This window comes from Lathamus discolor, chromosome 14 (assembly GCF_037157495.1).
Source record: "Lathamus discolor isolate bLatDis1 chromosome 14, bLatDis1.hap1, whole genome shotgun sequence".
Lineage (NCBI taxonomy): Eukaryota > Metazoa > Chordata > Aves > Psittaciformes > Psittacidae > Lathamus > Lathamus discolor.
The window spans coordinates 11,326,741-11,353,968 of NC_088897.1; the positions used below are offsets into that span (position 1 = coordinate 11,326,741).

General features: G+C 54.2%; 2 protein-coding genes across 8 annotated transcripts in view; one reads left to right on the plus strand and one right to left on the minus strand.

Moving 5' to 3' along the window:
* The first annotated feature begins 5,017 nt into the window (after positions 1 to 5,017).
* On the plus strand, positions 5,018 to 16,055 carry DUSP14 (dual specificity phosphatase 14). Its single transcript, XM_065695115.1, has 3 exons — positions 5,018 to 5,164; positions 12,530 to 12,628; positions 14,018 to 16,055. The coding sequence occupies exon 3, from the start codon at positions 14,123 to 14,125 to the stop codon at positions 14,717 to 14,719; it is 597 nt and encodes a 198-aa protein (XP_065551187.1). The 5' UTR covers positions 5,018 to 5,164; positions 12,530 to 12,628; positions 14,018 to 14,122; the 3' UTR covers positions 14,720 to 16,055.
* A 3,786-nt stretch (positions 16,056 to 19,841) lies between these two features.
* SYNRG (synergin gamma) overlaps positions 19,842 to 27,228 on the minus strand; it is a 36,613-nt gene continuing 29,226 nt past the window's right edge. For 5 of the 7 annotated variants that reach the window (XM_065695113.1, XM_065695109.1, XM_065695112.1 and 2 more), the window contains 6 exons: positions 26,978 to 27,031; positions 26,208 to 26,304; positions 25,772 to 25,920; positions 22,857 to 22,967; positions 22,380 to 22,415; positions 19,842 to 21,383 (listed from right to left, as the gene is read on the minus strand). In XM_065695113.1, the coding sequence (XP_065551185.1) occupies positions 21,252 to 21,383; positions 22,380 to 22,415; positions 22,857 to 22,967; positions 25,772 to 25,920; positions 26,208 to 26,304; positions 26,978 to 27,031 (579 nt within the window). In that variant the 3' untranslated portion in view covers positions 19,842 to 21,251. The remainder of the gene's footprint in view (positions 21,384 to 22,379; positions 22,416 to 22,856; positions 22,968 to 25,771; positions 25,921 to 26,207; positions 26,305 to 26,977; positions 27,032 to 27,228) is intronic. The other 2 variants (XM_065695114.1, XM_065695110.1) reach the window with 1 other exon arrangement.

Consider the following 27,228-nt stretch of genomic DNA (forward strand, 5'->3'; position numbering starts at 1 on the left):
TTAATTAGAGACTCAGGTGAACATGAAAGATTAAATATGGAACAAGGCTGGGGCCAGGCGGCTGGATTGGGTTCATGTCCCCATACAGGTACCTGCAGAACTAAGGATGCCAGGCAGGGCTGGGGCGCTGCGGGGAGGCTCCATCCCAGCTCTTAGTCACTAATAAGCCATGGCAGGAGGAATGCACGGTATGAGCCCTCTCCAGGGCTGTGACTCGCTGTCATTAGCGGCAGCAGCAGCAGCACTGGGCTGGGTTTGGGTCTCTCACTGCCGTCACACCAGCAGCAAGTGCACAGGGCCCGGTGTGACTCAGCCGGAGAGGTGGGAGCTGCCACAGCAGCACCGGGGCGGATAACGCTGGTAACGAAGGCAAGAGGAGCCCTCGTTGCAGTGCCTGCTCGAATTCCCAGCCCCTGTGCCCCGTGAAACCTAAACCTCCTTTTGGAGACAGACACCAGGGCGCTGGCACGGCAACAGCGGGCAAAGGAACACCGGAGCTGGAGTGCGGAATGGTGCGACACCAAGAAGGGAAAATACAGACTACTCAGTGATGCCCCATCGTGATCTCCCACTCTTCCAACACACTGGTTCAGTGACCTTGCAGGAAAAGCCAGCATGGATTTGTTGGTGGTGAAAGCACACAGGAAAAAACACATGGGTTCCCATACTGCTCCCTTCAACTGGAATGGATGGAGAATGCCAAGGAGCAAAGATACAGCCTCATACGCACAAGTATCTGCAGCTCCCCTGTCCTGCTGTGCCTGCATCCTGCCTGGATGCTCCCCACAGATCCCAGTGTGCTTCCACAGGGAACCACAAGCCAGAACATACATCCCAGCCATGTGTTGGCACACCATAGCAGCATTGGGTCAGGACTATGTGGGAACCCAGTGGGCATCAGTGAAGCAGGAAAGAGCACCACAGCCCATCCAGTGGGACAGCAGAGGGAATACTGGCCTTAGGGGATAGTGTTTTGCCCCATGTGATGGGCCAGCCAGCAGCAGGCAGGGATACCCGAGCAAGGCACAAGACTGCCCCAGCAGTGACTAAGCCTCTGGCACACACAGCTCCCCACAGCTGGGTTCAACACACGTGGGCTGTGGAAGCACTTCCCCTGCACTCACAGTCCCATGAATGAGAGCATCCCGTGGCTCTGCGAATGGCCACACACCCAGCTGCGCCCAGCCGCATCCCAGGAGCCCTAAACCGGAATCTCCCCCTGCCCACGGCTCACAGGGCTGGGACATCCCATCTGCTCTGCTCCCGGTGTCACTGGGAAGCAAACAAAGTCCCTGTCGTGTTGTGACACCCCCAGAGCGGCCTCCAGCGACCCACATTCGGCCACTTTAATCACACGTGGTGACCTAAAACCCCGAGTTCGTTTTGCCCCATTAGCAAACCACAGCCTGAGCTGGCGCCTGCTCGGGGATCTCTGCTCCACGCTGTCACCTCACACTGAGCTAGAGGCAACTGATGGCTCCATGGCCAGATTTATCCCCTCTATTGCCCCCACCCCGGGTCCTTGCTGCTGTCAGGGAGGTGAGGAGGAGAAGGCAGCACCCCAAAACCTTGCCACAGCTCTCCAAACACCTCAAAAGTTCCATCTCCCTAGGACACAAGTGCTGCCAGAATGGTCAGTGCCGGCTGCTCCAGGTTTGACCACCCTGGGATGCAGTTGTTGCTCCCAAACCCCAGGAGGTCCCATGTCCCCGAGCCCTCAGCATCACACAGGGACCTTTCCTTGCATCATGCCTGCGCGGGAGGCTGAAGGCGGGGAAGAGTAAACTCTGGCGTAGCCATGGAAACTGGAGAGGATGGATGGATGGACGGGTGGATGGATGGCGGCGGGTCCCTGCGCACTGTGCCACAAGCAGCCACCTGCTCCCCACTCAGCTCCCGGTGCCCCTGCGGCTGCTGAGCACCCAGCGTGGCAGGAAAACACCCGCGTGATTAAGCTAATGGCCCTAATGAGCACTTGATGGACTGCAGGCTGGACACATCCTTCAGGAATGTGCCCTGGACCGCGCTGTGCCACGCTCACCCCAGCACAGAGTGTATCTGCCAGGCTGGACTGTAGTGAGGTGGGTTAGAGCCCTTCCAGTGCTCAAAGGCACCACAGGGGTGACTGAGGGGGCCTCATCCTGCTTCAAGCATCTCCACCCTACAAGGTCTTTGCATCTCATTCCAGAAACGCACAGGTTCCTACGGGAAGGGGGGGAGCCAGCCCAAAAAGTGATGTCTGCCTCCTAGGAGAGCATCCCTCTTTGCTCCCACACTGAATCAACACACAGGTCCTGGCCAGATGAAGGTTAAGAGCATGAGTTACACCAGCATTTAAAACATCTGCATGCAGCTGTAGAGTTCGGAACGACCCAGGGTGAGCTGGGGCTGTGCAAGAGCCTGTTTCTCACTTAATGACAGTCAAAGGAGGGGGAAATGAGGGGGTGAGATGCTTGGGAGGGAACCCTCCAGGCTGCACCCCAAACCCCATCCCCATCCCTCCCTATGCTGCCAGTGGCTGACACCACCCTGGGGGTGCAGTGCAATGGCTCAGAGCCCCCAGGCCAGGGCATGGTCCCTTCCCCCCAGCTCCCGAGGTGACACCCCAAAGGTTCTGCTGCCTCTGAGCCGCTCCATAAACCCAGCATCACCCCGGCTCTGCCTCTGCCCCACGGTGCTGCCGCTCCGGGGAGGCAGCAGAGGAAGAGCAGGGCTGATGCGAGGCGGAGGCAGAGCCGACCCCCTTCACATTTCCATTTTCTGGCCTTTTGAGGCTTTCTTAATTTGTCTATTTCTGTTCCTCGCCCACCTCCGCGCGCAGTGTGACGAGAGCCTGCGCTGGAGAGGCAGGGCTTGAAGGGAGAGCGCGCTGCCTGCTAGGAAGCCTCATGGAAAAACAGCCTCTGGAGCAATAAACAGCTTTGGTGCTGAGGGCTGTGAGGGATGGCTCCATCTGGGCTGCTGAGTCACGAAACCTGCTCCAGTGAGACACCAGCCACAGGGCTCGGGGCTGGGGGAGCTTCCTATTAGGGATGTGGTGCTATTTCGGTCCAGAACGTGCGCCAACACCACCAGAAACTGAACCGAAAGGAGCCGGGGTGCGAACGCTTCGCTCCAGCGGCTGGGGAGTTAAAGTGGAGGCTGCTGCCCTCCTCCTCCTCCTCCTCGTCCCCTGCCAGCCCTGCCCCAGCGCTGCCATGGAGGTGGGAGCAGAGCCTGCCACGTTAGGTGGTTTCCAAACGAAGCCAAAGAATCCCATTGCCATGTGGATCCCCCTGCCCCTCCATGGCGACCCTGGCCCATCCCGCCACCAGGAAAGGGACCACCTTGGCCACCCAGCACGGTGCCCATGGGAGCCAGGCTTCCCAAGCCACGCTCCATCCTTTTCCCTGCTCCTGGCACAGGGAGGAGAGAGCAGGGGCTGCGGCTTGGGAATGTCCTGAGCCCACAGAGCCCTGGCTTGCCCTTCTCCTAGGGCTGTCCCCAACCCCACGGGCACCCACCTCGTCCCCACAGGGACTGGGGCACATCCCGAGGGAGCCCACCTTGTCCCCACACACACTGGCAGGGTCTCCCTGGGGACATGACACGTCCCATCCCGAACAAGGGGGCCCCACCGTGCCCCGGCATGGATGTGGCCACAGCCGCACGCACCATCGTGTCCTCACTGCGACCTCCTCAAGCCCCCACAAGGACCCCGCCATGTCCCTTCAGGGACTCTACCACATCCTCCTCCCCACAGAGCCCCGTCCATGTCCCTCCATGAACCCGCACTTGTCCCTATCCCCACAGTGACCCTCACACAGCGCCATCCCCACAGGGACCCCCATTTGTCCCCTCAGGGACCCTCATGGCCCCTCACTACCGCCATCCCCACAGGGACCCCCCCCACACCACTATATCCCCTCAGGGACCCCCATTTATCCCCACAGGGACCCCTCACACAGTGCCATATCCCCTCAGGGACCCTACCATGGCCCCTCAGTCCCCTCACTGACTCACCACCATGCCCATAGGCCTCCTTCATGTCCCACAGGGACCCTCCCCTACCACCATATCCCCTCAGGGAGCCCACCATGTCCCCATGTCCACAGGGCCCCTCACCGCCATGCCCATGGGCCTCCTTCATGTCCCCACAGGGACCCCCCACATGGCCATATCCCCTCAGGGACCCTCATGGCCCCTCACTACCGCCATCTCCCCTCAGGGACCCTCATTTGTCCCCACAGGGACCCCCCATGTCCCCGTGGCCCCTCATGTCCCCTCACTGACTCACTGCCATGCCTATGGACCTCCTTCATGTCCCCACACGGTCCACCCCTACACCGCCATATCCCCTCAGGGACCCTTACGGCCCCTCACTACCGCCATCCCCACAGGGACCCTCCTCGACCGCCATATTCCCTCAGGGACCCCCATTTGTCCCCACAGGGACCCCACACACAGCGCCATACCCCTTCAGGGACCCCACCATGGCCCCATGTCCACAGGGCCCCTCACTGCCATGCCCATGGGCCTCCTTCATGTCCCCACAGGGACCCCCCACATGGCCATATCCCCTCAGGGACCCTCATGGCCCCTCACTACCGCCATCCCCACAGGGACCCCCCCCACACCTCCATCTCCCCTCAGGGACCCCCATTTGTCCCCACAGGGACCCCCCATGTCCCCGTGGCCCCTCATGTCCCCTCACTGACTCACTGCCATGCCTATGGATCTCCTTCATGCCCCCACAGGGACCCGCCCCACCGCCATCTCCCCTCAGGGACCCTCACGGCCCCTCACCACCGCCATCCCCTCAGGGACCCCCATTTGTCCCCAGAGGGCCCCCCACTGACTCCCTGGCACACCGCCATCCCCACGGGCCTCCATCGCGCCCCCATAGCAAACACTCCCCCCCCCAATCCCCTCAGGGGCCGCGGGAGCCCCGGCGGGGCCGCGGCGCCTTTAAGGCTGGGCCGGGCGCCAGCTGCCTCCGCCCCGGGGCCGCGCCGGGCGGGCCGGGCCCCGCCGTAGCCTGGAAACCGCGGCTCGGCGGGCGGAGGGCGGGGGGCGGCCCCGGCAGCGCCGCGGTCAGGTGGCAGCGCCGGAGAGCGAGCCCGGCGGCCGCCCGATAAAAGTGCTGCGCGGCCGCCGCCCGCCGCGGAGCCGCCACGGAGCCATGGTGAGGGGACAGCGGGGCTGGGGGTACCGGGGAGGGGAGGGGAGGGGAGGGGAGGGGAGGGGGGGGTACCGGTTTGTCGCCGTTCGCCGCCGATCCTGCGTTATTTACAGCTCGCCCTGCGCTCCCTGCCTTCAGCGCCCTGTCCCCACGGGCACCACCGGCCTCCCCCTTCGCCTCGGGTCTGAGCCGGTGGTGCCCCCCCCCCCCCCCCCGACCCCTTTCCCCGTCCCGTTGGGATGCGAGGAGATCCCCCCCGCAGCCGCCACCGCCGTCAGAGCGCGGTGCTGGGGCTCGGAGCCCCGCTGGGGCATTGGGGCCGGATGGGGACCCAACGGGTTGGGAGCCGGCTGCGCCCATTGCCCGGCTGGGGTGGCGCGGCGGCGGTGGGATGCTGTGGAGCACCGGGGCGGCACTGCCAGGAGGTGCCCCCAAAAGGCCAGGGCAAGGCAGGACCCTGTTCGGGGACCCTCGCTCCCGATCCGCGCCTCATTAACCCAGCGCAGAGGTCGGGTGCTTCCTGGGGTGGAAGCATCAAACCCCCCCCACCCCGGGCAGCGCTGCCCTGGCTCCTGCCCATCGGGATGGGAGCCCATGGGGTGCCCTGGGCACCCCGGTGCTGGCAAACCCCATCGCGTGCCTGCGGCTCGCCGGCCTCCAAACCAGACCGGTTGCGTGCGCGGGCCTTGACTCAGCTCCGGAGTCCGGCAGGAATCAATGAGCGGCGTTTGGCCCTAGGGAGATGGGGAAGGGTTGTAACCTGTCCGGCCGGGCAGCCAAGGAGCCTGTGTGTGCCGGAGCTCCCGGTATTGACGGATGTCCTAATACCAGGTTGCAGGGGCAGTTTATCCCTAAATGCCATCACCACAGGAATGGTGGCTGGGTTAGCACTGACTGAACACTGTTTTCCCTTATGGTACACCGGATCGGCTGTGCCTGCTCGGGCAGGGAGCGGATTCGTCTCCAGGGCCTCTCCATCCGTGTTCCTGGAGGTGAGGATGGGATCTGTAACACCCTCCAGACAACGGGTAACAGGAGTCCCAGTTTGGGAAGCTCGCACCATTCCCGGCCATGGCTTGGCTAAGGCAGGAGGGGAGCACTAATGCAGCAGGTTTCAGTCGGTTCACGCCTACAAGGTGTGAGCCTGCAGCTCTGCCTGCCCTTTCTGCCACCAAGGGCCCTGGATGGGGCAGGCACATCCCATCCTTCCTGCGGGAACAAAGGAGAAATCCCATGGATTTCATCCAAGCCCTTGCTGCTCTGCTGGGTCTGCTCCAGGCTCTGGTGCTGCTTCCTCGTTGGTCAGGGTAAGACTGGAATTTGCATGGTTTAATTCAATACCTGATCCCAGCTGGAATCTCGGAGCTGGAAAGGCAGAGCGCTCGTGCTGCTCTGGTGCTAGAAACGTACGGGGTGAGGGGGGAACCTGCCTAAACCATCAGGCGCTGCAGGAGGGAGGAAAGCAATGCAGGAGCCTACACGAAGAGTCTCAAGCAGATCTCTGCTTTGGGTCGGTACCGGCTGTATCCCAGGGAACCCCCACGGGGCACATTGGGGTGCCCAGGCAGAAGTTGAGAAGGAGGAGAAGGGAAAAGGCACCTGGGAAAGGCAGCAGGTACCAGGAGCAGCTTCACTCCCGCTCCCCAGTGGAGCCAGGGGAGTTCCCTGCTACCACTGCAGGACCTTCCTTATGGGGTGGCTTTCCCTGGAATGCCTCAGATCGGGTACAGGAGCTTCTCCCAGTCCCTTTCCTCTCCAGGTAGGCAACCCTCACCGCACACACACTGATTTATCGCTCAGGAAACAGCCCACTGAGCAACCACAGTGCTCAGGAATGCAAACAGCCAGCAGATAAGGCTCTGCCATTGGGAAACAGCTGAGGAATCCCTGCACAGCAGCTCCAGCTCCCTGGGTAGGAAGCTTTAAACTGGAAGGCAAATGCACTGCCCACTGTCCTTGAGCAGCGCAGGGCTGGGGAAGGCTGCCCCAGTGCCCAGCGCTCTCCAGGACCAGCACTGCAGCTCGTGGCTGGTCTCACACAGCTGCCCCCCGACTTGAATCTCTAGAGTGATAATATCATGGTAATGACGGCTATAGATAGTGAGAACAATCTAGTGGACTATAGTAACAACGAGGCAGGTTTTAGTTTCCCAGCAGGAAGCTCAACAAGTGCCGCCACTCACCCCTGCCCTGTGCTCCAACAGGGTTCCTGGGCTGAGGAGACTTCATATTCCCCTTTATCCCCATCCCACCTGCAGCGTGGAGGGACCCTTCCCGTTGGGAGGCTCAGCAGCAGCTTATGGAATCCCAGCAGCCGGAATCCCAGCGCTCGTTGCTGCTGGCACAGGGAGTGTTTGCTGCCACACGTAAACTTGATTTCTAATGGATGAAAATTGGCCTCTCTTCCTGTCACCCAAAGCAACCCCATGGATGTGCTCAGAGGTGACCTCATTCCTTACGACCAGTCCATTCCCATCCTGCTTTCCTGCTGCCCTCCTTCCTTCCTTGATTCCTGCTTTGACTGCCCTGTGATGAGCTACTACCTGGAATCCACAGGGGATTCCTCCAGCGGGAGCTATGTCACAGTCGGGTTTACGGGAGACCCCTCCTAGAAGTGGGGCTGCATTTGGAGCATAGAATCAGGGAATGGTTTGGGTTAGAAGGGACCTTAAAGCTCACCCAGCTCCAACCCTGGCCAGGGGCAGGGACACCTTCCACTGGAGCAGCTTTCTCTGTGTCCCCTTTGTCACGCATGGACGCAGGGAGCAGGGGATGGAGCAGAGGAGCTTTTCTAACCCCCCTGCAAGCCAGACGCCGTACGCTGGCACCCAAATGAGCTGTATTGAACAGCCCGTTTCCATTCAGGGCTTGAAACCAGCCCTTGGTGTCCAGCTGAGCACAGAACCGATGCTCCACACAACTGTAGCATCCTGTTCATGCCCCCTCAAGGCTTGGGTCTGGTTTGTAAAGGGTGTTTCAGAGGTTTTAAGTACGATACAGATGGCCACGCTACGGGCTTGTCCTGGGTGCCCTGTGCTCCCACTGCTCCCCCCAAGCACACTGGAGCCAGCGGCTCCCATATAACAGACACTGCTTCAACCAGAAAGATGGTTTGTTTCTCCTGCGTAAAACCCTGTTGCAGAGGGAAGCTTGTCCCCGGCTGTATCCCATACAGGATACAACATGCATCACATACAAGGACCAACGTGCTCTGGATTATTCCCATCTCCCGCACGCCAGCCGGGAGCAATCCCTATGGCAGCGGCTTTGCCGGCAGGACCCAGCTGTGCAGCAGAGAGGAAGCAGCTCTGCCTGATCCCGATCCCAATCCACAAGCCCACAGCAGCGAGGAAGAGGCGGCTGCGTGGCAGGGAGCAGGGCACGTGCAGCGTGCCCGTGGGCAGGCTCTGCGGGAGCTGCCTCCCCTGCACATGGGAGAGCCGAGGAGCATCCTCGGATGGATCGTACCAAAAACCTCACCACCCGTTTTTCCAGCTCCTTTGGTGCTGGGAGAATAGGAACTCAGGAGCCAGGCTTTGGCTGGCAGAGCAGGGAGGGATCCAGAGCGCTGCCAGACGTTTAGGAGCTCAGCCCAACGTGTGTTTTACAAGTTCCAACTATAACGTATGCCCTGATGGTCTGTGAACGCTTGCAGTGCTACCCATGCGGTGTACAAGCACTTGTTAACCCCTCATAGGTTTCCTCAGTGCATTAACCTGGTCACAGGCTGAGGCTCCGTGGGGTAAGGTGCCTGCAGCAGGAGCTGCAAGAGCGAGGACGCTGCTCCTGTGTGCAGGAGGGTGACGGGGTCCTGGTGTTCCCCAAGCCTGGCCAGAGCACCAGGCACACCGTTGGTGCCCATGGAAGGGAGATGGGCTGCGATGCTGCTGTCACCCCTCCAAAGGCAGCATCACAGCAGGCTGGGACAGGCTGATTGGGAATCATCAGCCCTGAGAGCTGGCTCAGGTCATGGGAGCAGCCCGAATTCCAGCTGTGTGGAGGAGGCAGAGCTGCACCTTGGAACGAGGCTGTGCTCATGGAGTAAATGCGTTTGATCTGGGGCTGTTGAGCAAGGGTAAGGCCAGGACCTGTGCCTGAAAGCCTTGGGAAGTTACCGGTGTGTGGCTGCAAGCATCGGGTCCTGCTGGGTGCTGCACAGGCAGCCAGGCCTGCTCACAGCTTTGGGTACCCAGGCTGTTACCTGCATTTAACACCCGACAGCTTCCCCCCGGGCTGCTGCCAGCAGGAATCGATGAGGGCTCAGCCCAGGCATCCCCCGTCGGCCTCAGTCTGTGCCCTCCTGCTTCCCAGTTCAAATCCAAACCACTCATCCCTCGTGCGCTGATGTTCCCGAGAGGAGGCTGTAACAGCTTTGGGAGCGCATCCACAACAGCCAAAGGCAGGAAGCAAGGACCCAGCACAGCAAAATGGATGGGAAGAGGAGCACAAGAACCAGCAGTTCCCACACATCCTCCCCTCGGCTCTGCCAGGTGACTGCTGGATAAGGGTGCAAGTGCTACCCAGGATACGCAGGCAACCATTGGCCTCGGGCCCACTTTGGGCTGCCCTGGACTCAGCACGAGCAGGCCCTGACCCTGGCTGCGGTTTGTGCTCCCTGCCGAGATCTGTTCCATGCTGCTCTCCACAACCACTTCTGAGCAGCAAATGGCTTCAGCCTGGCCAGGAGAGCCCTGAGCTCGTTCCTTCAGCGCCTGCAGTATTGACTCTTCACTGCAGCGTTAGGAGCGTTTGTCATCTCCGAAATGAGTAACTTCTCCTCTTGCTTCAGCATGGACCAGTTCCCCCCCAGCCCACAGACCTGCCTCGAGCCGGCAGGATGCTCAGGGAATACAACCGGTGCCTCTGCAGCAAAGCCAGAGCGGGACCAGCCGACCCCTGCCAGCCATCGAGTCACACAGCTGCAGAACCCCACATGGGCCGGGGGAGGAGGGCCTGCGGATGCTCTCACCTCTGCCAGGTACAGCCACAGCGCCACGTTGCTGACACAGAATCCAACACGCGCTGCGAGTCTTAAGTCCCTCAGAAGCAAGCTGCAGCCTCTGCCAGAGCCCTTAGAAAAGGGAAGATCCCCCCAAAGCATCCAAGGAACCATCCAGCAGCACCAGAACAAGCGAGCGGAGCTCAGATTTGCCAACTCATTGTCTAGAGACCAACAAACAAGGCTCTGCCCTCCTGCCCCAGCGTGTTTAACTAACATCTGCCTGTGTGCCTGGCTTTTAAGCTTTCAGAGGTGCTTTTGAGCCTTCCTCAGGAGGTGCTGGAGCCAGGAATGCTTTCCTGTGGGAATTCCAGCCTTTGTTAGCAGGGAACAAAAGCAAGAGAACCAAACTCCAGTTTAGCAAGACCTGGAAGAACAGAGCCACGAGCATTGCCAGCAGCAACCCTCGGGGGCAATGGAGACCACTGGATCCACAACCCATCCCAGCAGCATCCTGGTAATGCTTTAGAGGCACTCCGATGCCAGGAAATCCAGCACAGGTGGGATACAAACCAGGATCACACACAACCACCACAGGCAAAGCATTGCCCCATCTCCCTATGGACCTGACCACAGACGAACCACGCAACGCACAACCTGGAGGTGCAGCAGGAACGCGCAGTGCCCCGTAGGAGCCAGCCAGACTTACCTGAGCAGCGGAGAGCCGGTGGGTGCAGGATGAGGTCCCAGCCACGGAAGGTTCTGGGCAGGAGCTGTGTGGAGAGGACCTGGAGGCTTTGAGGACCAGAGCCAGCTGCAGGCTGTAATTACCCACTTGGTTCCCCCACCCCTCATTATGCAGCTGGGGGACATGGCAGAAGCCATGGATCTGCTGGGGAGGGAGGAGGCTGCCCTGCTCCCAGCCCCATGCCAACAGGGCCCCCCTGCACCCAGCAGCACGGTCCCTGTGCGTGGGGAAGACCAGGGCAGAGCCTAGGGAGGGATTTGCTGAGTGCTACAAGATGAATGATCCCATTAACTGGAATCAGCTCTGCACATGAGGATGGGAGCAGCGGCACCTGGTTGCTGCCAGCCCAGCACCAGCCACTCTTTACCCAAGGGCTGCATCCTCTGGGAATGAAAGCCTTTGCAGGAGCCCGCCACCACATCCATCCCTTTGGGATGGAGCCGCTCAGAAACTCAGGCCAAGGAGCTGTGGGGTTTGTGTCACACGAGACGGTGCCAAGTGGCTGTATCAGAGGGTGCACTGGGAGAGGCAAAGGGAGTCTGATGGGAGCAGGACGGGATTCGGGCAGCCTCTGTCCTGGGGCCCGGCAGCAGGCTTGGGAGAAGGGGCAGCCCCAGGGGCAGCTGGAGGCTCACACCCACAAGCCTGCTGGAAGCTCCTGATCTGCCTCAGCCTCTGCTGATGGCACAGGCGGCTCCTTCCCAGTTCCAGGCTCCCGCAAGCCAGGAGCTGCTCAGCCCGGTTCGTGTGGGCACGGCGGCTCTGTCACATGCCTCAATGGCATCCCAGGCAGCTCCTGCTGTGGGACACGGGAAGGGATGCGGGGCCTGCCCCTCTCCAGAGCATCCTTCCCCCTGCATCTGCTCCTGCTGGGCAGCAGCAGCAGCCTCATCTCTTGCTTATATAAGGATCTCTGCTCCAGCACATTAACTCTTTCTGTTCTGGTTCCTGCTGCCCAGTGTCAGCCCCTTAGAGCCGCAGGGTGTGTGACTGTGACACAGGACTATGGGCACCCGTCTGGCCCCACATCCATCCCATTCCCCTTCTGCTGGTGGCAGGAAGCAGAGGTGGGGCAGACGGACACCTCCCGGGCGTGCTCCGCTCTTCCCAGCGGAGCAGCGTGTCCCATAGCAGGAAGCTGCTCATCTCTGACCCTGTGATGCTCAGTGCACCCCGGTTTGCTGAGCGAGCCCAGCCTGTCACATGCAAATGCCTGGATCAGTTGGTGCCTGCAAACAGGAACCACTTTATGGAAAGCAGCCGAAGCCCTTCCCAAAGCGCCCCGAGGAGCGCCCTGGGTGCCTGTGGGGAGCGGCTGCAGCCCCATGGATATAGGGCGGGTGAGTCCTGGGGTGCTCTGCCCTGCACCAGAGGCCCTTGGCTGTGAGCAGGATGAGGAGCTCCAGCAGTCACCCTCTGCTAACTCTTCCCAGCCATCCTCAAGGGAGGTGAGCCATTAAAATCCCCATTTGGGGAGCAAATTAATTACTTAAACTATTGTGTTTGAGCCACGACTTCTGTGCCAGCTCAGACTCCTCTGAGTGACTTTAATGCTGCTCCCAGTTCTTGGACAAGCACCCAGACTGGGGGTTAACCATACCTCAGCAGAGGGGCTGCTTGGGATCGAGTCTGGGTCCAGCACAGATCCCAATAAACCCCATGAACTCTCTTCTCTCCCCAGCTCAGCGTTGGACGTGCTCTGTGAGACATCCCACCTTCAGCAGCCCATCACACCCGTGAGCCCGTTGGTGATCTGGAGCAGGACACGTCCTTACCAAGGGTAAGTGCCCAGATCCTTTGTGTTACCAGTAACTGCTGCTGGATTCCCCCTGCTCAAAGGACTTTATTCCTTTGGGAGAACGTGCCTTTCCCTGCTGCTCCCGCTGGGCGCTGCGCTGGGGTGTCTGCAGGGCAAGCTGAGCGCTCCCCCCTGCACCCACGCTCTTCTTGTTGGGGCAGGAACTCCAAGTGCAGCACCAGCACTTTGGGCCCATGGTTCAGGGGCTGCTCACGTAGGTGCCAGCAGGGATAAGGCACAGAGGAGCCCGTGTTATGCTCACTAAGTTACCGTACCACAAAGCCGTGCCAAAAATCCCCTGGCAGCTTTACAAGCGCTGCTGAGACCTGCCGCTGCTTCCTGGAGCACGGGATGCAGGCAGCGCTGTGCTGTCGTGTCGGGGCTGCAGGAGGGGTCTCTCAGCCCTTTGAGGACCCTCTGACCCATAGTTAATGGCTGGAGGGACAAAGTGGCCCCCAGGTCCTCTCCGTGTGGTGCCCAGGGATGCTTTGCTGGGCTCAGATGTATCTGGGCAGAGCAGGGACTCTCCTGTGTGCACTGGCCGGAGCCTTCCCATGGCCCATCTCTGGCTGGAGAACACAGAGCTAAAAGGGACTGGGCTTATTGATGCTCCAGGGCTCATCCCCTTCTCCAAGAAGTCCTAAAGGAACAGGGGAAATAAAGGGAGGCTCCTTCCTGGGTGCCCCAGCCAGGGATGTGTGGCTCATGCAGGCAAGCCCAAGCCTCTGCAGAGCGAGGCTGTCTCCAAAGCATTACTCAGTCATCAGAGCAGAGCAGAAGAGCCTCCCGTGTCCCAGCCTGTGCTTCGGGTTCCCTCGCAGCTCCTGACAGAACCAGGTCACTCTTTCCACACCTCCCGGCCCAGCCGAGAGCCGCTGACTGATGCGGATGGACGTGAGTCACGGCCCTTCCACCCAGCAGCTCGCCGCTGCCTGTGTACTTTGGTGGGGCCAAGCCTGCACCTCAAAAAGGAGCAGGGTGGCACTGGGCGAGGGCAGCGTTGTCGGAGCTGCTGGCACCTGCAGCAGGTTCTCACCATCCCTTTGGACTGGGGCCAGCTGGGGAGTCGCTGCTTCCGAGCATGGAGCAGGCAGAGGTAATCTCCCCATGTGCTAACCCGCGCTGGCCGGGCCCACGGGTACCTGCCTAAACCCTTGACGAGTAATTGGAGCTAATTAGGCTGGAAGAGGTTTTGGTGAGGATCTGTCCAGGCAGCGCCCGGGGGCCCCTTGGTAATAAGTTGGGCGCAAACCAGAACCACTTCTCCCAAAGAGCTCTGCCAGGCCCCAGCAGGGCGAGCTGGGTTTTCCCTTTCCATGCCCAGCCCCGGTCTCCTCCATCAGCTCATGTGGCCTTGCTTGTGTTTTGCAGTGACTCTTGCTGTCCTTGCACCGTCAAGCCAGACAATCCTTCCCCTTGGCTGAAGATCCCGTTGGATCTCTTCCCATAATGGAAGCGTGAGTGCCAAGCTCCTCCATGACCTCCAGAAGCCACAACTCCTTACCGAGAACTCTGATGGCTCCACGAATGCTTTCTGAAGGTGCCCTGGGGGGCATTGCCCAAATCACCCCCTCGCTGTACCTGAGCCGGGGCAGCGTCGCGTCCAACCGGCACCTGCTCCTCTCGCGGGGAATCACCTGCATCATCAATGCCACCATCGAGATTCCCAACTTCAACTGGCCCCAGTTTGAATACGTGAAAGTGCCTTTGGCTGACATGCCCAACGCTCCCATCTCCCTCTACTTCGACAGCGTCGCCGACAAGATCAACAGCGTGGCGCGGAAGCACGGGGCCACCTTAGTCCATTGCGCCGCCGGCGTGAGCAGGTCGGCCACCCTCTGCATCGCCTACCTGATGAAGTACCACAAGGTGTCCCTCTTTGAGGCCTACAACTGGGTCAAGTCCAGACGCCCCGTTATACGCCCCAACGTGGGCTTCTGGAGGCAACTGATAGACTACGAGAGGAAGCTCTTTGGGAAGACGACGGTTAAAATGGTACAGACACCCTATGGCATCATCCCAGACGTTTATGAGAGAGAGAGGAGACCCCTGATGCCTTACTGGGGGATTTAATGGGACTGCAGACGGGGAGCACAACAGAAGGGATGCGCTGTTCTGAGTCAGCCAGACTGGGGACATTCCCTTCTCCTTCTACAGCCAACTTGGGTTCTTTACCGTACAGCAGAACCTCACCTAATTCTCACCTCACTAACCTGCAAGGCCAACGATCCCCTTCAAAGCATTTCTCTCTACAGGGATTCCCCCCATCCCCATCTCTCTGATTTAGAATGAGGTCTTATAAGTTTATTCCTTCCATAAAGCCTCCCCCCTTTTTTTAGTCAGTTTATGAATATCCTAGGAGGAAAGGCCAGAAAGGCATGCGGCAGAGTGGATGAACAAAGTGTGCTCTGTGATGCGGTAGCCTGGATATTTCTTTTATAGCTTATTTGCTTCCTTGCAGATCCCTATAGAGGGTTGGGAGCAGCACTAGCACGGGAGGAGCAAGGTCCTGCTCTGCGCTGATGGGTTCTTCCACGAGGGAGTCAGGCGGTGTGGTGCTAGTGCTGGTGTTTTCTTTACCACCCGTAGTGACTCTCAGTATATAGTGTTTGAGATCTTTAGTTAGCTCTTAATCTGTATTAATAGTAAAAAAAGAACCAAAAAAACCAATAAAAGTATAAAAAGAGTGAGGTCAGTCCTTGTCAGCCACAAAACTCCAACGATCCAGATCAAATAATACCCGATCCTTTTTCACTCCTTCCATGCTAGGGCAATAGTCCTGGGATACACTACTGCAACCTGCTGGTGTTCTTTGTTGGGTGGGAAGTAAGCAGAGATCTGGTCCAAACCTGGCTCAAGACAGAGCGAGAGGTTGATCCTGCCGGCACTGGACAGCCAGAGAGATGGTCAGGGGACTCTGTGTGCATGGCCACCTTGCGAAGGGGCTGGGCTGTGTCATCCAACATCAACCTGCCAGGAAACTGGAATTAGGCAAATCCTCTTGGTTACTGAGCCCTAAGCACGGTCGTGACCTGCCTTAGCCCATTTCTACATCACCACGTCCTCAAGGTTATGCTGCATTCTGGAGCTGCTCTGCGCAGAACGGTGACCTGCTCACCCTCCCCGGCAAGGATGGCTTCATGGAGAAGGCTTTGCCTTGTATGTGCAAGGAGAACGATTCCAACCCCAGTGTGGGAGAAGCCTCCCCATGGCAGAGCCGCTGCCTGTTTCACTGAAGCACTGACAGGCCCATGGGGAGAGCAAGGCAAGCCCGTTCCTCGCCGAGACGCTCGTGTCCTCTGTTGCATCTCTGAAGGAGGAAAAGCAGATTGCTGGATGCTGAGGTAGCTGATCTAAATGAGATTCTATACTTGTAAAACAACAAAAATCAATAAAGATTAAAGAAGAACATGTGTTGGTTTCCTCTTCAGACCCGCGCTAATGCACCGCAAGTAACAGCGAGAACATGGTGTAACACTGAACCTCAGTCTTGAGGAAGATGCTGTGGTCTGTGCCCGTCACTTGGCTGATCACTTCACAACCATGCGGGTGTCCTGCAATCCCTGGTCCTCATCACAAACCCCAGGCCATTCATTTGGCTGTATCAAAGGTTTTATCTCATTTAGCCCCAGCTGAAGCTGAGGTTTTAAGGAGCAACAGATGTGGTTAAAGGATTGTTCCACACTGAACAGTCTTGGACTCTGTGATCATAATGGTCTTTTCCAAGATAAAAGTCTGGAACAGAGTGAATGGATGCAGAGGCTTTGACCAGAGGTTCCAAGTTCACTGCACAGAGCAGAGCGTTCCCAGTGAGGATGGCTGTGCAGGTTCCCAGCTTCACACTGGGCCCAAGGCCACTTACCCAAGGGGTTTGTGCTCCCAGCCACTGTGGGCATGGAAGTCATGGGGCTGGTCACAGCTTCACCACTGCATTCATGCCAGTCCTGCACGTGGAGACACCGCTGTGAAATGAGTCAGTGCAAACAACCCTGCAAGGGCTCCAGAGCCAGAAAGTCTTAGATATTCCCCCCATTCCCCCTCCAAACCCTTCTCTCAGCCATTATCCAAGATGCTCTTAGACAAAACTGCACATACCCCCCCCCAGATACTTCCACGCCAGTTTTCCCACCAATATCAACACATCCTTTAGCATCACGAGTGGGAAGCGCAGCCCCACGCTGGCACGGGGAAGTTTCCTCCTGCTTTCGCAGCTGAGCAAGCAGGAGTTTTTAGCCCACTGGAATAAAAGAGGGGTTTTGCCATCAGCTGCGCGCAGTTCGGGTTTCATGCTCGTGTCCTGGTTTCAGTGACAGACACAGGAGACCATCCATTTACAAACCGCTCTCTGCTCATCTCTCTATTTTTACCATGGGTTACACCAGGGAAATGGGCAGGGAGAAAAGGAACTAGAGGGGGAAAATCAAGGCTGATCATGAGGCTGGAGCCTGACCTTTCAAAGGGGAAAACCACACTAAAACTGGGGTCTGCTTGCAAAAGTAAACTTCCCCTGCGAAAGGGCTGTGTGTGATTTAACACTATTGTCTATATAAGAACTGGGAGGTTGAAATGCTCTGCTTTGAATTATCATATAGATTACATACCCAGTATAAAGCCCTAGTACCCAGGGAAGGGGAAGAGCCTAATGATCAGCCAAGGAAAGCATCAAGAGCGAGACGTTTAAACAAAAGGGAAAGTTAAACCTATAAACCCAATGTAATTGCCTAATAAAGCACATTAGGAAATGAAGAATCCACCTGAAATATCCATTAGGGATTCTATTACGGAGCAGCACCGTGGTATTAACACTTGTGGCTGTTTCTTTGCAGAAGTCCCTCTTGTGTTCGTTCAACAAAGGATGGTTTAGACGAGCGTTTTCCTTGTCACAGGAAGGTTTCTCCCTGCCCAGGTATTCCCATGGAGGAGCTTTCACCCATGGAGATGACGCCTTTGGCATCAACAAGCACCAAACCCAACGCTTTTCCTAGCCGTATCCTGGAACATCCTGGAACAAGCCACTTCACAGGTTGGGCAGATAGGGAACAGGCTCTTTATTGAATCCAAGGTTGGAATCTCAACACAGGATTTCAAACCCATCGCAGGAATCAAGGGACTTCACAATGCATTAAAGTCCATCACGTTCTTCTCATAGGCTTTAAAGCACCGGCAGTGACTCCAGCATCGCACAAACCAAAACTGCTCCAACCGCTGATCACAAAACCGCTTCTACGAGAGAACCAACGCTCGCCCCCAGGGCAGGGTAAAGATCACAAAGCAAAGAGAAGTTTTCTGACCCCTTCTCCTCATAAAATCATGCCATTTATATTTTAATATTGATGCCATACAGAGCAAAGATCTTTCTGAGAGAAGCACTTTGTACAACAGCAGCTTTTATTGCAACGGCAGGTTTTGTTTCCAGTTTGATTCACCTGATACGAGCTAACCAGGAACTGGGAGCATTCCTTGGCTTCTCATGAGCTGCTTCCCACCCTTAGGTTAAACTTCACTATCACTTCGTAACTACTGCACCAGTGTCAAGGAAGGAGCTGCTCAAACCAAGCCGGGGGAAGAGGAGCTGCAGCCAGAGAGGAAGAGCCAAGCATTGAATGGAACAATTCCCACTCCACAAAGAACCTCAGCAAGGCTGGGGAGATGCTCAGCCACAAAGTGGGAATGGATGGGCAGGGAATGGGCTGGGGATGCTCTGCTCGCTCCCCAGCTCCCCCATGGAAAAACTGTAGGGCACAGGTAAGCACTGATGCATTGGGAATACAACCGGATAAAGCAACATATACATTAAATAGCCAAGCAAATAATCCCTTAGAATTCCAAATATACACAAGTAGATAAAAAATCACCTCCCACAGGTAACCCCAGGGCAGCCTCAGAGAACAAGTACATTAAAAACAAGGAAGAAAATCCAGTTTCTCTTTCCTAGTGAAGAACATGCAGGAGGAGGAGTTAGAGCCATGAAATTCAAGACAACCGAAGCAAAAGGCAGTGTGCCCATCAGCCTCTACGCAAAGCAAGGGGGGAACGTGGTCTGAGATGAAGTGCTGTAGGAAATGCTGTAACCTTGGATACAGATTGCAAGGACACTGGGCTTTGGCTGGCAATGCGGTAGCTGGGAAGATGCTGAATGCAACAGTGAGTCACTGTAATGACTAGGAGATGGGCGATGATCCTCCTTGCGCAATGCCTTTATCGAGGGTATCAACAGGCAAACCATTTGGGATATTCCCATGACGTAAAGGGGTGCAGCTCCGAGCACTTTCTGCTTGCCACAAGCACCATAGCACTGCCTGTGCCTTCCCTTTGCAGTGGTGCCATGCTCCACTTAGTTCTGCTGCGATTACAGTGGTACATGTCAGTTCCTTGGTTTTATGGTCCCACAGACAGGCTGGATGCACCTCGGAAGGGAACTCACCTGCTTAACAAGTGCAAGGAACACAGCACTGAAAAATGCTTTCAGGTCAGTGCAGCCGGTGCCGCAGTTGCTTTAAGTTTCACATTGTGGCTTCTTTTATTTGTGGCATTCCCTTTCAATTAGGAAAACCAAGAACCCCATCAAGCTCAGTGCGCAGGAGCGGCGGTGGAAACCCACGCTAACAATAACCTCCCTTTCCCAATATAGCATTTCATAAGCAGCAGCCTTGCGTCAGCCCAGCCGCTCCAAACCACTTGAGAAGTCCCCTCGCTAGCAGCAAAGAGAGGCGTTTGCTTACAGCCAGGCAATGCTGAAGTGCTCCTGGAATTCAGGATGGGAAAGGAAGGGCTGGCTCCCTGTGCCATGCGGAGCCCTGGCAGCAGTGCGAACACTCGCACCGGTACAGCAGCCCCTGACTGCGAAGGGAACCGTGTCAGTGCTCAGGAAGCTGCGGCGCTGCCTAACGAACAGAGCTAACGAGTGACACGCAGAGCGGGCAGCGAGTGACTGCCCCTTCGCAGGTAATTCCTGGGCAACAGAAGGCAGGAGCCACCGTCACGCGAGGGAAAACCCGGCTCTGGCTGAGCGCGAGCTTGTGGCTGGAGGCACAAGAGGCTGAGTTCATGAAGGAGCTGATTTCAGGCAGGGAGATGATGTGGTTTAATTCGTGTAAATAAGGGGCCAGACGCCCGGCACTCCTCGGAGCCAAGATGCTTCCATTTGGTGTAACTCACAGTTGAGGATAACTAAGCCACTTTTTAATACGCAGCATTGTTTGTCCTCATTGGAATTTCTATTCCAGCAAATAACCAACCAGTGTCAGCTACTTATAACACAGGCAAGGCCTGGAAAAGCTATTGGTCTCTTTGGAGAGAAGGGAGATTCTTGTAGAGAGCTGAGAAACTTAAGTCAAAGAATTAAGAAGCAAGTTGTACCTGATGGATGTAGACCCCACTGCACACTGAGGAAGACTCTATTGTGCTAAGGCTCTTACACTAATGCCATGAAGCTCCCACTGGGGTGACAGTTCTGTTACTAGCACTAGAGCTGATTGCACTCTCATCTGCACACTGCATCTGAAGAGAGAATCGGGTATTTTAGATGCATGTGTAACATTTTAGGCTGCTCCACTGACCTCCTTCTGTCCAGACAGGTGTACCTACTACAAGCAACAGCAACACCCTGCTTCAAACCCCAGCCTGCGTCAGCCCACCAGCGCCTTGCAGGGTTAAATCACACCCACCTGCAGCAGGAGCTCAGGGCCATCTTGTGCTGCCAGCTCTGAGTCAGAGAAACACGTTACTACAGAGAGCACAAGTTACACACAGGCATCCCATCGAGAAAGGCGTATGAAGGTGTGACAGAGGTAACACACATACATACACACACAGGAGCAGACACACTGCTGCCACTGGAGTCTGGTTTTCAACAGTGATACAGCCACAGAGCTACCAAAGGATCAGGGGAAACAAACCAAGGAAGGAGTCTGTATTTACAACAGAGTAGCAAAGACAAGGTCTAAAATCCAGCTGCCTGCACTAAAGAATCCAGGTATTATAGGGAAAATGTCAACAATTCCTTTAAGTCCTTATCCCCCAGCACTAACCAGTGACACACACGAATACAGTGTAATTTACAGTACAGATCAGTGGAAGTATAAATATACAGTGGCTCTGCAGCCTGACTCCTTCTAAGTCAATAATTCATTTTGTCTTGAGAGTTACTGTGACTCGTGCATCGCAATATGGGAGCAGCAAATAAAGAAAACCATCATGGTCCATACACCCGAAGAAAAGATGTGTTTGCAAAGCTGTCCTTCAAGTATCTATGTGGTCACTTCTGTGCAAATCAGGACAGTTTTTCTTGGAAGCTGGGTACTGGCCTCTCTCAGGTTTATGCGCCTGGGTAGACTGCACTGCATATAAAAACTAACCTGCTTCCACCAGAAAGACCGAAACGCTGCTTTTTTGCCACACCGGTTATTTCTAAACCCCTGCCCCTTTCAAGTGGAATTCTTCATGAGCAATTTGTATGTGATGGTGGCTTTAACCTGACAGGTACAAAACTCCAATCTCAGCCACTAGCCGCACACCCCAGGCCTTTCCACTTACCCTATCACACCATCTACCCCAAGTGTCGTGCATTATCAGACCCGATATTCCATCATCAGTGCAACTGCTTTCAGAGCAGGTCTGGCAAGATGAGACCTGGAGGTTTGGGCTCCACACAGTTGATCCAGAAGTTTGCACAGCTTGCATGGTACTGGTGGCCTCCATACGCCAGCTTGAAGTTATCTGTCTCCGAATTGAAGGCCTAAAATAACAAGAATTGGAACAAGTGTGACGGTCTCATCCATTCCAGGGTCTGGAAACTCGAGTGGAGAATGGCTGTTACCCAGGTATCACCCCAGATAGGCAGTGTGCTGGGACCCTCTCACTCTGAACACCCAGCGTTCTACTTTAGCCTGCAAAGGGTTTACAAGTGGACACGCTCCATCCATCACAGCTGATGCCCACTTTGCCTCTTAGACCCTGGTAAGGAGCCATCTGCTCAGCACCCTGCTGCCTGAGCTGAGGCCTGGCAACTAACTCACCTTGTTTCATCCATCCTCTAGTTCTGCTACAGACCCACAAAGGATAAAAGCTTGTTCTGCCAGCCAGTGGGTAGCTACTGCATTTATTTCACCAGCTCCAATTTGGCTGTGATTTAGGCAGGTGCCATTCTTGAGTTATTTCAGGTTGAAACTGATCTACTTTCTTTTGTTAATTGGAGCTGCTTTACAATAGGAGCTTCTGAACAGCGTGTGAAGCCGTGAACAAGCTTAAAACACCTCGATGTTTGTTGCTAGGAGATACTCTCCAATGCTTCACAGCCACCTATTTAAAAACCCCATTCTACCCTTGGTCCCCACACCCTGGATTTCCTGCAGAGATTGCTAAAAATGCCACTGCCTACTCCATATAGCCAAAAGTCAATATTTGTAGCACAAACCCCCTACATTTCCCCCTCTCCTGCAACAGACACACAGGCAGCTACAAACTCAGAAACTCACTGCAGTGCGTTTCCTACCACACAACAGAAGAGGCACAAAACCAGGAAGCTATTCACAAGATACGAGCATGCAGACAAGACAAAGGGGAGGCTCTAGAGTGTGTTAGTTGATCAGATCAAGTGTTACGGTCACAAAAGATGACTAGGAGAAAAGGATTAATGATTGGTACAATCGCGAATGACAGCTGAAAGCCAGCTCAGCCTCCCACACTCAACTAAGAATGAGTCTATAGAGAATATGGTTTTACAGGTTCATACTTTTCTAGGAAGCTCTTCCACAGGTTTCTCTTCTTTCTGCAATAATGTTGAAACCAAAAAGTCAGCAAAACTGCCCGGGTATGTTACTGGGTTGGCATTACTCTGTACACATCCTGGGATTCCCTCCCAGCAATGCTAAGTGCAACAATCCCCTCCTGGTGAGCCTCAGAGATGCATTTCATAAAGAAAAGTCATTAAAAGAGTTGTACTTTTAATACACAGATATATACACACATGCTTTTTAAGTCTTCGTATCCCAGTTTCCCCCTTCTGTGAACAATTTCACCACATCTGTGTCACACCCAAAGCTCAATGAACACAGGACTATTCGAGTCCCACCTATAGGTCAGATGTTGCCTTTTCCACTTCCAGTTATAAATTACAGCCATGAAAATGTTTTAGATACACCCAAGGCCTAAATGAAAGTCCAAACTGTCGATTAAAACCGAGTCTAACAGTGAAGGCTGCTCGCCTTACCTTACTTCTTGAATCCACGTTTAGGAGGCACACTCCACAGGCAAGATCCTGGGCATTTTTAATCCCTGGCCGCAGCATACAAGAAGAGAAATCCAGTGAGTTTTCATCTGGCTGAAGAAAGGAGACAACAAAATTAGGCTTATACCTATATACATAATTAGACAATAAAATTAACTGCTTAAAGTAACTGAAAACGTTTCAGACATCACAATCAAACTTATCAATCTGCTTGCTCCCAAGAGCCGCGGCAGGGACGACCTAACACATTCCTGCACAAACCCCTGCGCGGTTTCACTGAAGTCATTGGTGTGTGTTTGCAATCCTGCCACGCAATCTCCACCAGCATTCATTTATAACGCTCGAGCAATTGAAGACAGGGTTAGACTACAAAGGAAAGAGTTCTGAAGTTCCACATTCCCACATCAAAAGGGGAAGAAACTTCTGAGCAGAGAGCCCAGGCGGTGGCTGCTCCATTTCAACTCGGTGTATGAAGAACTGGTATGCAACAGCTATTTGTGCAGCTGCAAGGGAAGCAGGCATGGGCCAGCACAGCCTGCACTGCTCACATTTGAAGTGGTGTCTGTGCTGGCGTTTATTGTCCTGGATTCTCTCTCATTGCCTGAGCGAAAAGGGGCAGTTGTTATTCTCTCCTAAGGTTATTTCTGCATCTAGGAGATGGCACAGAAGTACAAAGTATTAAGGTGAAGCAAAGCAGAGAAGAATTAAGGTCACCGGCAACACACAAGCTCAGGTTAAAGAGAGGTAAAGGACTGGAGAATAACCCTGCAAGTAAGTAATACATGAATATAGCCCCTTTTCCACTTACATTTCAGCCACAAGATAAATAATAAAGCTTTGCATAAGGATGGTATAAACGTGTTGAAGATTTGCTTTCAGATTGCAGCGCAGCGACTGGAGATACAAGAAGCTTAAACAAATGGTGTGCTCCTAGGACACGTGTGCTCTTAATCCACACTCCTGCTATGCTGACCATGCTCCCCCGCGGAAGGGCTGGAGAATAATTGGAATCCTGCAGAAAACACCCTTTAATCCTTAAGTAAATCAATCAAATTAATAAAGGCACTCTAAAATTTGTTTACCAGGTGCAGGAGTGAAGCAAATGAGAAGGTCAGCCTCTAATTTGCACTGGAAAACCACAAGGCTCTGCAGAAAATTCCCTTGTAACAAAAGCCTTTAAAAGATAAAATTAACCTTTCCCAGCACATGCCTCTGAGCTAAAATACTCCTGGTCCATTGGCACTTCTGCCCCACTTGGGATCTGTGATGGGAACACGAGGTGTGGGTTCCACAGCTTCCAGTGACCCAGTGGAGGAGAGGAACAAAAAGGGGTGATGTGAGAACTGCAGGAGTGAGGAGTCCCTGCCTAGTAAATAACTCCATGGGTACTGTGTGTGTAAGAGAAGTCCTTGCTCACAGCTCCTACCATGCTCAGAGTTTAGCTGGCCCCGCTACCAGCCAGGAGCTGCTGTGGCTCGGAGAACACGTGGCCAAGCTTTGGACTTCAAGGCAATCCCTGTGATCTTCCAAGGAAAAGCACTTCAAGAGCTAAATTTTAATCCACTTGCTTAAACCAGGAGAGGATCCCGATAGCTTTTTAGATTGTTACTGTCAACAGCGCCAGAGTTCAAAGGGATGAATCCCTGTCTATCAACTTCACCTGCCAAGCAGTAATGTATGGAAAGTGTAACACAGGACAGCACCAAAAATACCTGCTTGCCAGTGCTGTTTGTACTGGAGAGGGCTAAAATGTGTGAAAGGTGTGTAAAAAGGGACTGAGCACCTCTAACACCTGTTTTGCAGGGAATCACAGTGAGCTGAAGATGGGTTTTTCAAGCAGAAACCAAGGACTCTGGGCTTTGCTTATAAATGAGTGTTTACTGGGAAGCCAAAACCTTTAGTGGCCATAGTTGTATTGCAAGAAGGAAGCCATGAATGAACATGGTCACTGAAGACATAACCATGGTAAAGATCTGCTTATTGATGCTTGGTGTGATGTACTGCTACAAAGAGTTACAGACTCCTTAGGCATATACTGAGTTAAAGTGATCCGTTATGCAAGATGGTATCAAGCACCTACCAGCAGGTGATTCCCTAAAACTAGGAATTTTACCATGGATAAATAAAGCCATTTTGCTCACTGCATTTCCTGCAATATACATACACAAAGAAGTGCAAAGCATTTAGTGGCAAAGTGATTTTATTGCCCTTTAATGGCATTCATTCTGTACCTGGCCCCAGTGTGTCCTCTCTACCAGCCTCTTTGCAGACCCTTCCCATGGGCTGCTGCCTCTCTAAGGGCCACCCATCAGACAGCCCCTTGTAGCCCCTCAGACAGCCCCTTGTAGCCCTTGCCCAGTTATGCAGAAAGCTCTCAAGCTCCTACCAGACTGTCTCAGAGCAAGTGAGCTTTTCCTGGCAGCTCTGTTCAGAGGAGGGGAAGGAATTCAGTCTGTGGCATGAACCAAAACAAACTCGGGCATTTCCAGAAGCAGAGAGAAAGGAAAGAGTTCAAAAGAACAGTTTAGTTATCCCTGGGCTGCTACACAGCGTGCTCCTGTGTTGCGAGCACTCAAACTCATTGCAGGGATATTACAAAGCCAAAATATGCCCCACATGATTCTGGCTTCCTAAATGAACTTCAGTTTTACTGAATTTCCCTTATTGGAGAGGTCCGCAGACACACAGAATATCACTGACATCATCAAATAAGAGTTTTCTTAGTGTCTTATGTACAAACATGGTGTTTTCTTCCAGAGAGCTTTACACTGGATTTCACAAATGGCCATTTCGCGAGAGGAAAACACAAACTGTAATGTTAGGGCACCCCATGAAGTCACTTTATGTGTAATTGTAGCATTTGTTTTAGTAAAGCCATCACTTATTTTGGGTCTTACCGTTAAAGCAGCAAGTGACATGAAGCTTATCAGGTTGTTCCACACTTTATCAATATCCTTCAGCAGCTGCTGCAGTTTCTCACTACAAACCGCAGTTGCTTTGATACCCAGCTCAACTCTCTTTGTTACTCTATAGACTTCCACAACCCCTGTTGACACAAAACACAGTGGGGAATTGCAGAGAACTCACTGCCAGCACAGGTGCCCGAAGCTTTTAACTCAGGAATAGCACAGAACAGGCACAGAACACAAAAGGTGGCCATGGACAGGTATTTCAAAGGAGTATTACATTTACTGAGCAGAGGAGTTGGTCCTTATTTAGGGGCAGGCAAAAGATTAAGCTAAAAAGTAATACTATCTTGGAAAGAGTGAGTATGTATTGCTGTTTTTCAGAGGAGAACTTCCAGTGTAAGAGACATGGTACATTAAAACATACCTAGTAAATATTCCATGCCTTGGGCAGACTGGATGACTTCAGTGCAAACCGATGAACTACTGATTCCATTTAAGGTATCATTTGCTTTCTTGATGACCTGGTGGAAATGAGTTTCATAAAATGATGGTGTTATCCACCTTAAAACAATTATTACCAACAAGATTGTCCCCAACAGAAGCTGTTAGGCGAAAAAAGGAGGCAAATTAAATAAATGATTGCCATACTCCATCACGTTTTTATATATTCAAGCTGTAACTATAAGAAGATCAGGGGGAGAATATGAACATTTCAAACCTTAATGTATTCCCCCAAATCTTTTCATTGCTGAAATAACAGTTTGAAGAGCTGCATGCATTGCTGTACGGTTTAATAGCAGCGTTCACAGCTTTGGCTGATACACAAATGCAAAGAAGGTCTGGCTGCAAAATACCTCACACCCATCACTAGAAAATGAATGGCCTCAAGCCCATTTCTCAAGCAGTGCTCGTGAGCCAGATGCTGGTATGAGCACCCCGAACAAGGCACCCGAACACAGGACCCCCACAGAAACCAGTTAACTTGTAATTGTAGGCAAAGCCAAACTAATCACAGCTGACAGGGAGATTAGGACAGGATGTTTAAGTGAGGGGTTATGCTTCCACTGCGTGACAGCTTTGGGTTTAAAAGCTGTAATCTGCTCGGGCCGATTCCCACCCTTTCTATGCCTGCATGGTCTTAAACCCTGCGTGAGGGGGAAGGAGGAAGGGTTGTGGAGGAGGCTGTGCACTTACCTGCAGGGCACTCTCCAAGCATCTTTGCCATTCATACGCATACCTCTCACTTTCCTGTTTGAAAGAAAAGGACAGTCTGAATCTTGTTCCTACATTTCCCTTTCCCCTATCACAACAGACACACAGTGGGCAGGTATTTTAAAAGACTATTTGCAGAGCAGCTATGTAAGCTTCTCACAGACCTGTTCCTGGTTTCCCCCCATTCTTTAAATATTCCCTTTGTACTTGAACTCTAAAATTTAGTTTCTGGG

Coding starts and splice junctions, on each gene's coding strand:
- DUSP14 (XM_065695115.1), top strand. CDS start 14,123: ATGACCTCCAGAAGCCACAACTCCTTACCGAGAACTCTGATGGCTCCA.